This window comes from Chiloscyllium plagiosum, unplaced genomic scaffold (genome assembly GCF_037043375.1).
Source record: "Chiloscyllium plagiosum isolate Xiang-an unplaced genomic scaffold, Cpla_swu_hap1 HiC_scaffold_1, whole genome shotgun sequence".
NCBI lineage: Eukaryota > Metazoa > Chordata > Chondrichthyes > Orectolobiformes > Hemiscylliidae > Chiloscyllium > Chiloscyllium plagiosum.
Genome location: NW_028270139.1, coordinates 102,060,235 through 102,073,248, shown reverse-complemented (window position 1 = coordinate 102,073,248; position 13,014 = coordinate 102,060,235). Strand labels below are relative to the sequence as shown.

Here is a 13,014-nt window from a genome sequence, read left to right as displayed (position 1 = left end):
ATGAATTTGACTGGGACAACACTACTATCATAGGGCAAGCCAGACAGAGAACAGCCAGGGAATTCCTAGAGGCATGGCATTCATCCACAAACTCCATCAACAAACACATCGACCTGGACCCAATATACCAACCACTACAGCGGACAGCTGAAACTGACAAGCGGAAGCGGCAGGGACAGACCACTATAAACACCGGAGGAAACATCAAAGAAGCGCTTCGCAGGAGGCTCCCAAGCACTGATGATGTCGCCTAGCCAGGGGACGAAACGTTTACAACAAAAACTTCCAGCTCGGCGAACAGAACCACAACAACGAGCACCTGAACTACAAATCTTCGCACAAACTTTGATGTAATAATAGGTTATTTAGAAATGCAAAATATGATCAATCAGAGGCAACATGACCTCACAAGGCGGAATTCATGCATGACAAATGTATTGGAATTCTTTGAGGCGATAACAAACAGAATAGATAAAGGGAAAACCATGAATGTTATATATTTGGAATTTCAGAAGGCATCCGATAAGGTACTATGCTGTAGGCTATTTAATAAAATAAGAACATAGAAGATTGGCTGACTACTAGACAGAGTGGATAAGAGGGTCATTTCTCCTCTCCTCTAGATATTTTTAATTGGCTTGTCCAGATGTGTTGTTCGCACTGCAGGTGGGATTTGGCATGTTTCCTGGCTCTAATGTAGAGACATTACCACCCCACCACAAAAGCTTTTCCTCCTGGTGATCATTGTGAATCAATTGGTACTTTGCAAGCCAGCATACAGGATGATTTCCATTTAGTTAATGGGATTTGTATGTTTATTTGGAGTGACCAGGTGGAGGTTTTTTAAAACCAAATATTTTTCAGTCTGTGGAGAGTTCTGAGGCTATAATAGTTAGACTACATTTAATTACAGATTATAAATGGATATGAACCGTGCAAATCTCCAGTTCAGTCATGGTAGTTTCTTTTAACCCTGGGAACATATTGGGCTCCTGATGGTTAAATTATTACCTCAAATATTATGTAGCAGATTAATTCATAAGTAAAGTATTCTAATAGGCACTGGAAATTGCTTTATTTGAATAATAATGACTTAATTCATACTATAACAATATTGAAATAATTCAATGCTTTCTGCTTTAAAATTCCATACCTTAATTACGGATACAATATTTAAGCCTGGATAATGTAAGTTTTGATGGCAAAGCTATTAGTGTCATCATTATATGTGTGAAACTGACAGTAACATCTGATGCCTGCAGATGCACAATTAAGCTCACATGTCCATAAATTGCTGACAGTAATTCCCTGTTACTTGACAAGTTATGTTGTTGAAGTCTCTGCAGATAACAATCTCAGAAATCACTGAACATAGATGTCATCTTCACAGTGTAATATCACGAAAATAACTCTAAAAATGTTACACCTTGTATAATGAGGTCTGACATGATTTTAAAGGCATGCTAAGTCATATGAACACCTTCTGTAGTCTTGAAATACAAATTTTATGATTACAGAATGTCAAATTTCAATATTACAAAATATGCACAGGTTTTAATAAGTGTTTTAAAAATTTGCTTAATAAATCCCAACTTGTTTTTTCTCCACAAAATATGTAAAATGTGAACAGTATTCACTGGATTCAGTTTCGTAGTTTGCTGTCTGTGTGGCTTCTTCAATGTGCTTAATCCCGTAGGTAACATCACTGAATATCTGAGCATATCCTTGACCAATATAAAGCTTAGCAAAGGCAAAAACATTGCTAGGTCTTTGTGAGAAACATTCTTTAATGGCAAGTACTGGTGTTCTGCTGACCAGGAAACCCAAACTCAAATATGGATATGTGTATATGTAACACACTTGCAGTCCATTTAATAAAATTGCTTTTTAAAAATTTTGTAAAAAATTCAACTTTTGATTGGTTTTTCTTCCTTCTAATACATGCAATCGCAGGGAACACAGCTGATTTTCACTGCTGCTAAAGAACTGGGGCAGTTATCAAAACTGAAGGTATCAGTGTATTTTATTGCATGAGCAATAAATCTGTGTGCTGTATAGAGAAGTGCTTGACCTGTATTTAAAGCAAAGAAAGCTTGGTGTGTTTTTAAAATATATTCTTGTCTGTCAGAAATTCAAATCTATAAATTATTATGGTGCTCTCATGAAATGCAAGAATGCTATTTGAAATTAGTTTTTATTTTTTTTAAAAAGTGCTTTTGCAGTGTGCATTGTATGCTATTGCCAGCTATAATTGTAGCAATGAAAAATGAGAAATCAAAACCGTTGTTTTCTGTCACGTAAACTTGAACTCAGAATGCTCCATGTAAAGCAAAAATGTGCATTTTCAGGTGCATTCTGTACTTATCACAATACACAATTTCTCTGGAATGAAGCTCAAGTAAAAATTCTGTTTAATAAGACTGAGGGAAGGAAACAAACTCGATGGTTTAATATCCATCCACAAATATTAAATAATACTTTGTGGTTAAGTCTTATAGCTAATATTTTAATAGCATTGCCTGTTCCAAAACAAATATGAGCAGTCATGCAAGTTCTCTGACACACCTCCATAATAGATATCATCATTTATAGTTTTGATCTTTTAACCAAGAAATGTTTATTATGTTCTTTGACTAAGATTAATGACAAAGAAGGTCTTGCTAAAGCAAACATTTGACTTTTATGATCAGCTCGAAACCCATTAGGAGATTCTCCACATAAAACTGAGGACGTCATTGGACTGCTTACAAATTATTTATCGGTAGACACAAAACAAGTTCATTTGAATGTTATTCCCTTTGTCAGGCCAAAAGAAACTTCATAAATATGTACAAGTGAGCAATATTCTCATCTCTATGAAATATCTAACCATGCAAGATTTGATTTTTCCAGGATCACATGGTTCGGGAAGAAGCCAAAAGCCTTACACCAAAACAATGTGCTATTATGGATTTAGCACTTGATACAATTAAGGTAAGTGAGAGGAATGCAGCTTTATTTTAAAATCATTCCATCTAACTGAGATTAGAAAAATTGTGAATCATTCTGATCTTATGTCAGAATTAAATCTGAAGGCAAATATTGGGAATTCCAGGAAATTCTTTTCCTTCAAAGCTACCTTTTGTTTCACAAAACTAAAGCATAGAGCTATGGATGCTAGATATCTGAAAAGAAACAGAAATTCTTGAAGAAACCAGTAAGGTGGGGAGAAAGCAGAGTTCACATTTTGAGTCTGGTGTCTCTTCATCATCAGAACAACTTTTTTCACATGTCTGTGGGTATTCCTCTGATAGCATATAAGTGTCAGTTGCCATCTTTTTAAAACGGTTTGTATTTCAACATATGACCACCTTGTTATACCTCACCACCTTTTTTAAAAAGTATGTGGATAAGCACTTGAAATGTCATAACATTCAAAGTTCTGGACCAAGTGCTGGAAAGTGAGGCAAGTGTAGATTTAATAATTTTTCTATCAGTGCAGCTTCAATAAGCCAAAGGGCCTCCATATTGTGTGATTCTATAATTCTCTTAACTGTTGCTTGAATTTGAACTCTGTTAACTTATTTTTTCTCTCTCCTTGGATGTTATCAAACCTGCTGGGTTTTTCCAGCATTTTCTGTGTATGTTTCAGATTCTGCAATATTCTGCTTTTGTTTGTTTTCTTCAGCACTGGCTCAAGCTGGTCCCTCAAGATAAATTGGTTGTTCCCCTGTATGAGGTTTTTTCACTATTTTTATTTGAGTATGCCAGTGTTACTGGAGAATTGGCAGTTAAACGTTTCTACACTGTGACATAAGTTTTTGCCTTTCTGTACATTGTTCTATAAACTTGAATGTTATTTTCAATTTTGTTTACTTGGTGAATGTTACTTTATTTTGAATAGGTTTCAAGTTTCTGGATTTGTGAAATGACATTTTATGTATATTTTCCTTTTTAATCATTTTTCTGCCTTTATTTTATTCAATGTATGAAACTTTGACAGGGAAGAAATTAAATTATGTAGTTTTGAAATTTCTCTTGATGATAATAGTAAATCGCTATTTAATGTGTTTCAGTGACAGGCCTCTGACAGCAGAGGTGTTTATTCTCTCTTTTACATGCTTATTAGTTCAGTAAAATAACAGGGGGTTGTCATGCGAAAGCACTTGACTGATTTTATTGCCTCAGCAATTTCTAGCCTCATTTATTTTGAAATTTTAATACAATGCAGGCCCACCAGGTCTGCGCTGATTCCAGATCTTTATTTAGACTGCTATTTATTGCCCATGCATGCTTTCTATCCCTCTGTTGGTATCCTGTCATGTGTCTGTCAAGATACACTTTAAATGTTGCTAACGTTCCTGCTTACACCACCTCCACAAGCAGAGCATTCCATGTACTCACCACCCTTTGTGTGAAAGGTTTGCCTAGCAGTTCTCTGCTAAACTTTCCCCCTCTCATCTTGAATTTGTGTCCTCTCACAGTTTTCCTTTCCACCCTGGGAAAAAGCCTCTTACTATCCATCCTACCTATGCTTCATAATTTTGTAGACTTCTAACAGGTCACCCCTAAGCCTCCATCTTTCCAGTAAAAACAATCTGAGTTTATCCAACCTCTCCTGATAACTAAAAACCTCCAGACCAGACAACATTCTGGTAAACCTTCTCTGCAACCTGTTTTAAGCATCCATGTGCTTCTGGTAGTGTGGTGACCAGAACTACACACAATATGACATGACTGTCCCCAAGTGTGGCCTAACTAAAGTTTTATACAATTGCAACATTGCCAACATTTATATTTGATGCCGCGCTCAATGAACAAAAGTGTGCTATATGCTTTCTTGATCACCTTATCCACCTTCAGGGATCTGTGGACCTGTGCATCCAGATCTCTCTGTATGTCCGTTTTCCTAAGAGTTCTGCCATAAGTACAGAAATCTTTTGAAATACTCTTAATTCAATTAGCATCTAAAAGAGAAAAGTCTACATTCAAGCTTTGGCCTGACCCTCATAAGAAATTGGTTCTGTGGTTTGGTTTAATGATATTGAAACTTCTTCGAAAAAAAAGACCTCAATTAAGATATTGAAATCAATTATTTGTCTCCATAATCATTGCCTTTGGGCTGCCATGACTTTTGAACCAGGGATTGATATGATAGGTGGTGAATAACTTTTGTTTTGTGAATGTAAAATGTAATTCCAGTTAGGATTATTGGAAGTGTTTGCAACTAGTTTCAATTCACAAGAAAAAATCTAATATTATATATGAAAATTCCCACCCTAAATATCGAAATGCTGTCAGCTTTTATTGAACTTTCTGTGACTGCATTGATTTAAATCTAAAGTTTTTTTTTTAAGCTCGAAAGGCAGAAGAGGATTGCACTCTGAAATATTGCTAATAAACTGGAGTACCACTCTTTAACAATTTAGAAAGTTTACACGTTTGTCTCCTACCTTTTTAAGCAAAAATTGTCATCACTGTAGTTGTAATAATCCAGTCAAGAGACTGAGTGAATCAGGCCATTAGGATGAGTGTTCCAACCTAGTTAACAAGAATCATTTGCTCTTGCAGCTTGTTTATTTAGTAAGTTTGCAGATGACACCAAAATTGGAAGTGTAGTGGACAACGAAGAAGGTTACCTCAGATTACAACGGATCTTGATCAGATGTGCCAGTGGCCTGAGGAGTGGCAGATGGAGTTTAATTTAGATAAATGCGAGGTGCAGCATTTTGGGAAAGCAAATCTGAGTGGGATTTATACACTTAATGGTAAGGTCCTAAGGAGTGTTGCTAAACAGAGGGACCTTGGAGTGCAGGTTCATAGCTCCTTGAAAGTAGAGTCACAAGTTGATAGGATAGTGAAGATGCTGTTTGGTATGCTTTCCTTTATTGGTCAGAGTATTGAGTACAGGAGTTAGGAAATCATCTTGCAGCTGTGCAGGATGTTGGTTAGGCCACTTTTGCGTGCAATTTGGAATATTGCGTGCAATTCTGGTCTCCTTCCTATTAGAAAGATGTTGTGAAACTTGAAAGGGTTCAGAAAAGATTTACAAGGATGTTGCCAGGGTTAGAGATTTGAGCTAAAGGAAGAGGTTGAATAGGCCGGAGCTGTTTTCTCTGGAGTGTCAGAGGCTGAGGGGTGACCTTATAGAGGTTTATAAAATTATGAGGGGCATGGATAGGATAAATAGACAAAGTCTTTTCCCTGGGGTGGGGGAGCCCAGAACTAGAGGGCATAGGTTAGGCTGAGAGGGGAAAGATATAAGAGAGACCTAAGGGGCAACCTTTTCACACAGGGTGGAACATGTGTAGAATGAGCTACCAAAGGAAGTGGTGGAGGCTAGTACAATTGCAACATTTAAAAGGCATTTGGATGGTTATATGAATAGGAAGGGTTTGGAGGGATATGGGCTGAGTGCTGGCAAGTGGGACTAGATTAGGTTAGGGTATCTGGTTAGCATGGACAAGTTGGACCGAAGGGTCTATTTCCGTGCTGTACATCTCTATGATTCTAATGCACACAAATGATGGGCGGCACGGTGGCACAGTGGTTAGCACTGCTGCCTCGCAGCGCCAGAGACCCGGGTTCAATTCCCGCCTCAGGCGACTGACTGTGTGGAGTTTGCACGTTCTCCCCGTGTCTGCGTGGGTTTCCTCCGGGTGCTCCGGTTTCCTCCCACAGTCCAAAGATGTGCAGGTCAGGTGAATTGGCCATGCTAAATTGCCCGTAGTGTTAGGTAAGGGGTAAATGTACGGGTATGGGTGGGTTACGCTTCGGCGGGTCGGTGTGGACTTGTTGGGCCGAAGGGCCTGTTTCCACACTGTAAAGTAATCTAATCTAAAAAAAATAAATTGAATTACATTCCTGTTAATTAATCATAGCACTTTTAAGTTGGTAATACTGCAGATGAAGTAAGTATTATAATACAATTGCTTCAATTAAGAGTGTGTTCTCCTCTATGGTTATTTAAAACTGGTTAAAATGCAATTGATCATTTTCTGTCAACTCACTAAGATCAAGCAAAAGCGTATTCTGTTTTTACTTTGTTTTGCATTTACTGTGTTTAAGATAGCTTTTCTTGTGCTGGCAAACCAACGGTATGAAGGTCAGAATGTTAAAATTAAATCTCATTCTGGATCAAAATATAGAAAGCAGTTTTTGGGATTTGATTGCCTGTTTGAAGGGCAGTTAATACAGGAAAGGTCTTACTTGTAGATACAGTTAAAAGGGGAAATTATCATTTTATGGAACTAATTTACAAATATGATAAATGAATGACAGTTTCTCAAGGGGGCAAAATGTTTGGTTTAATTTACGCCATTATATTTTGTGTTTACATGGGAAAGACCTTTTTACCTGCTAAGGTTTGGTGATAACTTCCCTGTTAGTATTGTTAGAAAGTTATATGAAATGACAGCTGCAGACTAAATCGTGGGTACAGATGTTAGTGATTCACGAGGTCAGATTGTTTATGTTCAAACTTTAACGTTACAGCAATACTTCCATGCTGGTGGAAATGGTCTGAAAAAAACTTTCCTGGAGAAGAGTCCAGACCTTCAGTCCTTGCGATATGCACTCTCGCTCTACACTCAAACCACAGATACCCTCATCAAAACATTCGTCCAGTCTCAGACTGCTCAGGGTAAGTTCTTGAAAGAACAATTCTTGGGAGAATGTAGTTACTCTGTAGTTATGATGTATTCCTGTTTAGAGTAATGGGCAAACCTGACACTCTTTCTTTGTCAAGGTTCCCTCTATTCAAACATTGTCAAACATACATATTTTTGTGTGCACATCACTTAGTTTTCTTCCCCAAAAAAGTGATACTGACTTTCTGGAAAGCTGCATTATGATGCTATAGAACTACTGAAAATTGAGAATATTTATTTTAAGTTTTATTTTTGTTTTATTTTTCTGTCAAATGTGGACTGGCCCATTCAAAAGATTATGATCAGTTTGAGGTTTCAGTTTTCTCATAATTGAATCAAGATAGATTTGAAAATTAGATCTGTGGCATGACCTGAATCAGTTGGAGGGAAGTTTGTTAGTTATCAGGTGGCCCACTAGATGGAGTACCAGCTAAAAGGAAGGTAATGATAATACCAGCTGCAATAACCTCAGTCGGGTTTCTGTTAACTGAACTCAATGACAGAAATAGCGCGTGAAAATTAAAGAGAAATTAGTAGCCTGCCTTTCCATAAGAAGGAATGAGTGGAGATGAGTAACTTGAATTTACAAAGTACAAACAATTGTATATTTAGGTAGTTAAGTTTCCCAGGAACTTAAGAGCCATTTTTATTTTGTACATATAGCTGTGTTGTTTGGAACAATTTCTTGACTGTAACCCGACAAAAAGTGGTGTATCACAGGAAAGGGAGGGTGGTGACAGGCTGACTCACCAGTACCATCTCCTTAAGAATAAAACAGAGAGTATCCCTTGGCCTGCTTTCTAAGAGGACCAAGCTATGGAGAACTTCAAGCTTCCCCACTTCGATCATTGGATTTTATTTTATTCATTCATGGGAAGTGGGAGTCACTGGCTGAGTCAATGTTTAGTGGCCCTTGAGAATGTGGCAATGAATTGGTTCAACTGAAGTGTCCCAGCCCACTACTTTTCCATAGCCAAGGAACTGCTCCTCAGCTGCATCCCCTCAACTCTGGTGTCTTTGTTTGAGGAAAATAGAAGGCCAAAATCCAGTGTGCGCAGAAGATCTGGTACTGTATGTTGCTTCATGATTGGTCCATTATGAACGTTTAACAGCCCCAAAATAGCTGGATATGAATAACTTGATTAGAACCACATGGCCAGAGGTTTGATACCCTTAACTGATTTGTTTTAGGTGACTGCAATGTTTAAAAGTGTGAACCCTTTTATAAGCTATTTCATTGATTAATCAACACTTCTCATGAAATGGACGGCACGGTGGCACAGTGGTTAGCACTGCTGCCTCACAGCGCCAGAGACCCGGGTTCAATTCCCGCCTCAGGCAACTATCTGTATGGAATTTGCACATTCTCCCTGAGTGTGTGTGGGCCCCCTCTGGGTTCTCCGGTTTCCTCCCACAGTCCAAAAATGTGCAGGTTAGATGAATTGGCCACGTTAAATTGCCCGTAGTGTTAGGTGTAGGGGTAAATGTAGGGGAATGGGTCTGGGTGGGTTGCTCTTCGTAGGGTTGGTGTGGACTTGTTGGGCCGAAGGGTCTGTTTCCACACTGTAAGTAATCTAATCGAAAAAAAAATGCCTGCTGATTATGTATGACCAATGTTAGACTCAATGATGTACAAAAGATAGTCCTTTACAAAATCTACTCATCCAATGGCAACCAATAATGGAACCATGATCAGTAAATAAAGTAGAAATCACTATCTATAAGAATTTGCTGTACAATGAACAGTGAAGCGACAGCTATTATTTCTTTTCTTACTCGTACATGTATGTGCCTATGGTGCCACAAGTTGTTGGAGGCAGTGAATCATTCTGGGGAGATGGTGAGTAGGGATGCTGTAAGGGGTATGCAAAGAAACAAATTATGGGCCTGTTCAAAAATTCAGGCCAACACACACTTTACCAAGCTGAGTAAACCTCATCTGACACAATTTTCCAGCCGGCTGCTTTCCCATAATCAGGATTGTGTTGTTGACAGACCTCCTTCAAACTTTTTGTCCTTGTTTGTGGCAGACTTCATAAAAATCAGACATCAGCTCCCAAGTAGGGCAGAGATCTGGTGAAGTCAGCTCCTGGACGGTTTATGGCTTTTTGTATCTTCCCATGATATTAAACTGGTTCCAAGGTTTTTAGTTGCCTGATTTTTGAAGTGACTTGTGGAGGGCATAATTACATTTACAAACTTATGTTCTTTTCAGTAGCATTTTAATTACCCTGGTGACATCAGAAAGACCACAAGTTTGACTTTTTTAATGGTTTAATTTTGAAGCTATAAGTATCTGCATTCCACCTGGGGTGAGATTTCTGATTATAGCCTATTGCTGTGTATATTTGGGGGAAAAAATGCTACAGAGAGGCTATTTCTTCATTTTGTATTGTTCTTTGAATTTAGCATTGAGTGTTCATCTCTACAAACATTGAGCTTCTTTCACTATGCCTGCAGGTGAGGCTAGAAAGTTTGGTTTTGCTTCATTTCCATAGTTTTCTCACCTACCACTGCTACAGGAATTGATGGTGTAATCTATAAACTCACTACATGTTTTTTTCCCTTTTATCCTGCTTTCATAACATGAATCAGTGCATGGTGGAAAGGGTATTAGGGTTACCGCTAATGAGGACGCTCTTCCTGACAAGGGTATGTCTGCACCTAATGTTGCCCAGCCATGACAACATTAGCGAAATAAAGGCTTGTTTAAAACCAAAGTTCCAATTGTCCGTGGAATGCTTCAGAGAGCTGCGCTTTCTTGATATAGAGTCAGTCCTTGCTGATGATTCTGTTGATTGTACCATAGAAAAATAGCTTCTTAATAGTGAGCTTTTGTATAACCTGCAAAAGCTGCCTGGATTCAGAATAAAGCTATTACTTGTATTGAACATGCACACAATCACAAATAATATAATTTTATGTAATGCAAAAAATAGAAATTGAGTAGCGCAAGGAGTTAAAGAAATGTTTGAGATAAAATGCAAATAATATATTAGTGCAAATATGATCTGATTTTAGCTTTACTGTTTTTAACAGTGAGGCAGTTTGAAACATTTTTTATTAATGTATTTTCTGTTTTGTTAAAACAAACTAAAATTGCAATGTCATAAGCTAATTAACTGCTCTTATTGCCAAAGGGTGGTGTATGAATGAGGTTAGGTTTTATCAGCAGAAAATACACATTGGCAAAACTCGTTAGATTACGCAGTCAGAAATGACTTCATGCCCCAGGTTATCTGTTCCATATTACCAGAATGATACCAACTAATTTATCGCTTTGTAATCAATAAATATTTTTTGCCAAAAGCCTTCTAGTTACATTTTTCACAGAACTACGAAATGTTAACATAAAATATATTTCAAACATTTGGTGCTGTACCAACACTATAAGAGAACAAGGTCTTAAGGTGAAAATATGTTTGGAAGTTCATAAAAGTTATGTAACCACAAAACATTAAAATTAAAACTAAATTTCAAATAAATGTATACAGAATACTTGAAATTCTGAATGTGAGACTTTTTGATCTCTGAATCCATGTTCTGCTTTTAGTCCTAGTCATATTGCTTGCCTGAAGGTGTCTCTGGCAGTAATGATTAGTTAATGATTAGCAAGTAACTCTTTATATTCACAGAAAAGCAATATCTGTAACAAAATTAGTTGTTTCTGTTTTGTTTTTAATTCATTTTTATAATACCATGTAATTGATGCACTGAAATTAATTATCACTTTCATTTAAGGTAATTCTATTGAATTTCTCCAATCTTTTCTACCATGTATAACTTTAATTTGATTATGTTATATGCAATAAATAAAACTCAATGAGCCTAAGTATAATATTTTTCAGTTATCGTACACCCAATGGACCTGTAAAATGTTGACATAAGGCCACCTGATTTATTGTTCCAAAGGTTGAGTTTCCATAAAAATAACTGGTGATGTAGTATTACGCTGTATTTGATGTGAACCTATCCTATGTTTTCCCTAAAGGTAATGCAGCTCGTTTGTTGATTGTGTCTTCATCACATATATCTGTAATATACATACTGGATTGTGGTGTAATGCATCTTTCAGTTAAGGTATTAAACCACACTGCATATTATTGTGGTTCAGGTGGATATTAAAGATTTCATAACGCAATGAAGAATATTTCACTTACAATGGTTACTGTGCTAAGTGGATTCAAATTCCATTTTGTACGCAGATAATTCAAGATGTTCTTTCTGCCAGAATAATTTATCTACTTAATTTCTTTAAAATGCAGTATAATTATTGCAACACAAGATCATATTATCAGAAAATAATAACTTGGTAACTCGTTAGTTGGTAATATTAGACACCCCTAATATCTAATGCAGTTTATTTTCATGTTCTTAGTTGTTTCATATTGCTTTTTTTAATAAAAGTATTTTTTATCAACTTATATTTAGCATAATAAAATGTCCGAAGTGGGCGGCACGGTGGCACAGTGGTTAGCATTGCTGCCTCACAGCGCCAGAGACCAGGGTTCAATTCCCGCCTCAGGCAGGAGTTTACACATTCTCTCCGTGTCTGCGTGGGTTTCATCCGGGTGCTCCAGTTACCTCCCACAGTCCAAAAATGTGCAGGTTAGGTGAATTGGCCATGCTAAATTGCCCGTAGTGTTAGGTGAAGGGGTAAATGTAGGGGAATGGGTCTGGGTGGGTTGCTCTTCGGAGGGTCGGTGTGGACTTGTTGGGCCGAAGGGCCTGTTTCCACACTGTAAGTAATCATAGCTAACAGTATTTTGTGTGGGACTTTATCAAAAGCCTTCTTGAAGTCAATATAAACAACATTCCTCCACTTATCTCTGTCCACCATCTTTGTGACCTCTTCAAAAACACTGAAGTTTATCGGGAATGACCTACCTTTCATGAATTGACTCTCTCTGATTAACTGAAGTTTTTCATGATGATCAGTTATCCTATCCTTGATTATAAACTCCAACAATTTCCCCACCACAGATGTTCATCTGTAATTCCCTGGTTTCCCTCAGTCACCTTTCTTAAAGAGTGGAGTAACATGGGCAAATTTCCAATCCAGAGTTACAACTCCTGGATCCAGGGAACTCTGAAAGATTATGATTAGGACATTTGTGGTGTGCTATCCTACCTCCTTTAACACACATGGATGGAAATCATCGGGCCCTGGAATTTGTCATGCTTCAGGTCCCCATTTTTGATGATTTACTTTAGCCAATTTTATTTAAACCTTGTCCCTGATTCTCTGTTAATTTCTTTGGGACTTCTGGCAGGCTATCCTCCTTTTCTGCTGTGAATACTGAAGCAAAATAATTGTTTAGTGTGCCTACCATTTCTCCATGGTAATTAACACTCTGCTTCAGTGGACCAATTATATTCTTAGGCG

The 13,014-nt window shown here is 37.5% G+C and overlaps 1 protein-coding gene across 9 annotated transcripts in view; it reads left to right on the top strand.

Moving 5' to 3' along the window:
- unc13bb (unc-13 homolog Bb (C. elegans)) overlaps positions 1-13,014 on the top strand; it is a 640,614-nt gene that overhangs the window by 611,057 nt on the left and 16,543 nt on the right. For 4 of the 9 annotated variants that reach the window (XM_087989458.1, XM_087989459.1, XM_087989467.1 and 1 more), the window contains 4 exons: positions 1,954-2,010; positions 2,893-2,973; positions 7,474-7,621; positions 10,224-10,280. In XM_087989458.1, coding sequence (XP_087845584.1) covers positions 1,954-2,010; positions 2,893-2,973; positions 7,474-7,621; positions 10,224-10,280 — 343 coding nt within the window. The remainder of the gene's footprint in view (positions 1-1,953; positions 2,011-2,892; positions 2,974-7,473; positions 7,622-10,223; positions 10,281-13,014) is intronic. The other 5 variants (XM_087989460.1, XM_087989482.1, XM_087989475.1 and 2 more) reach the window with 3 other exon arrangements.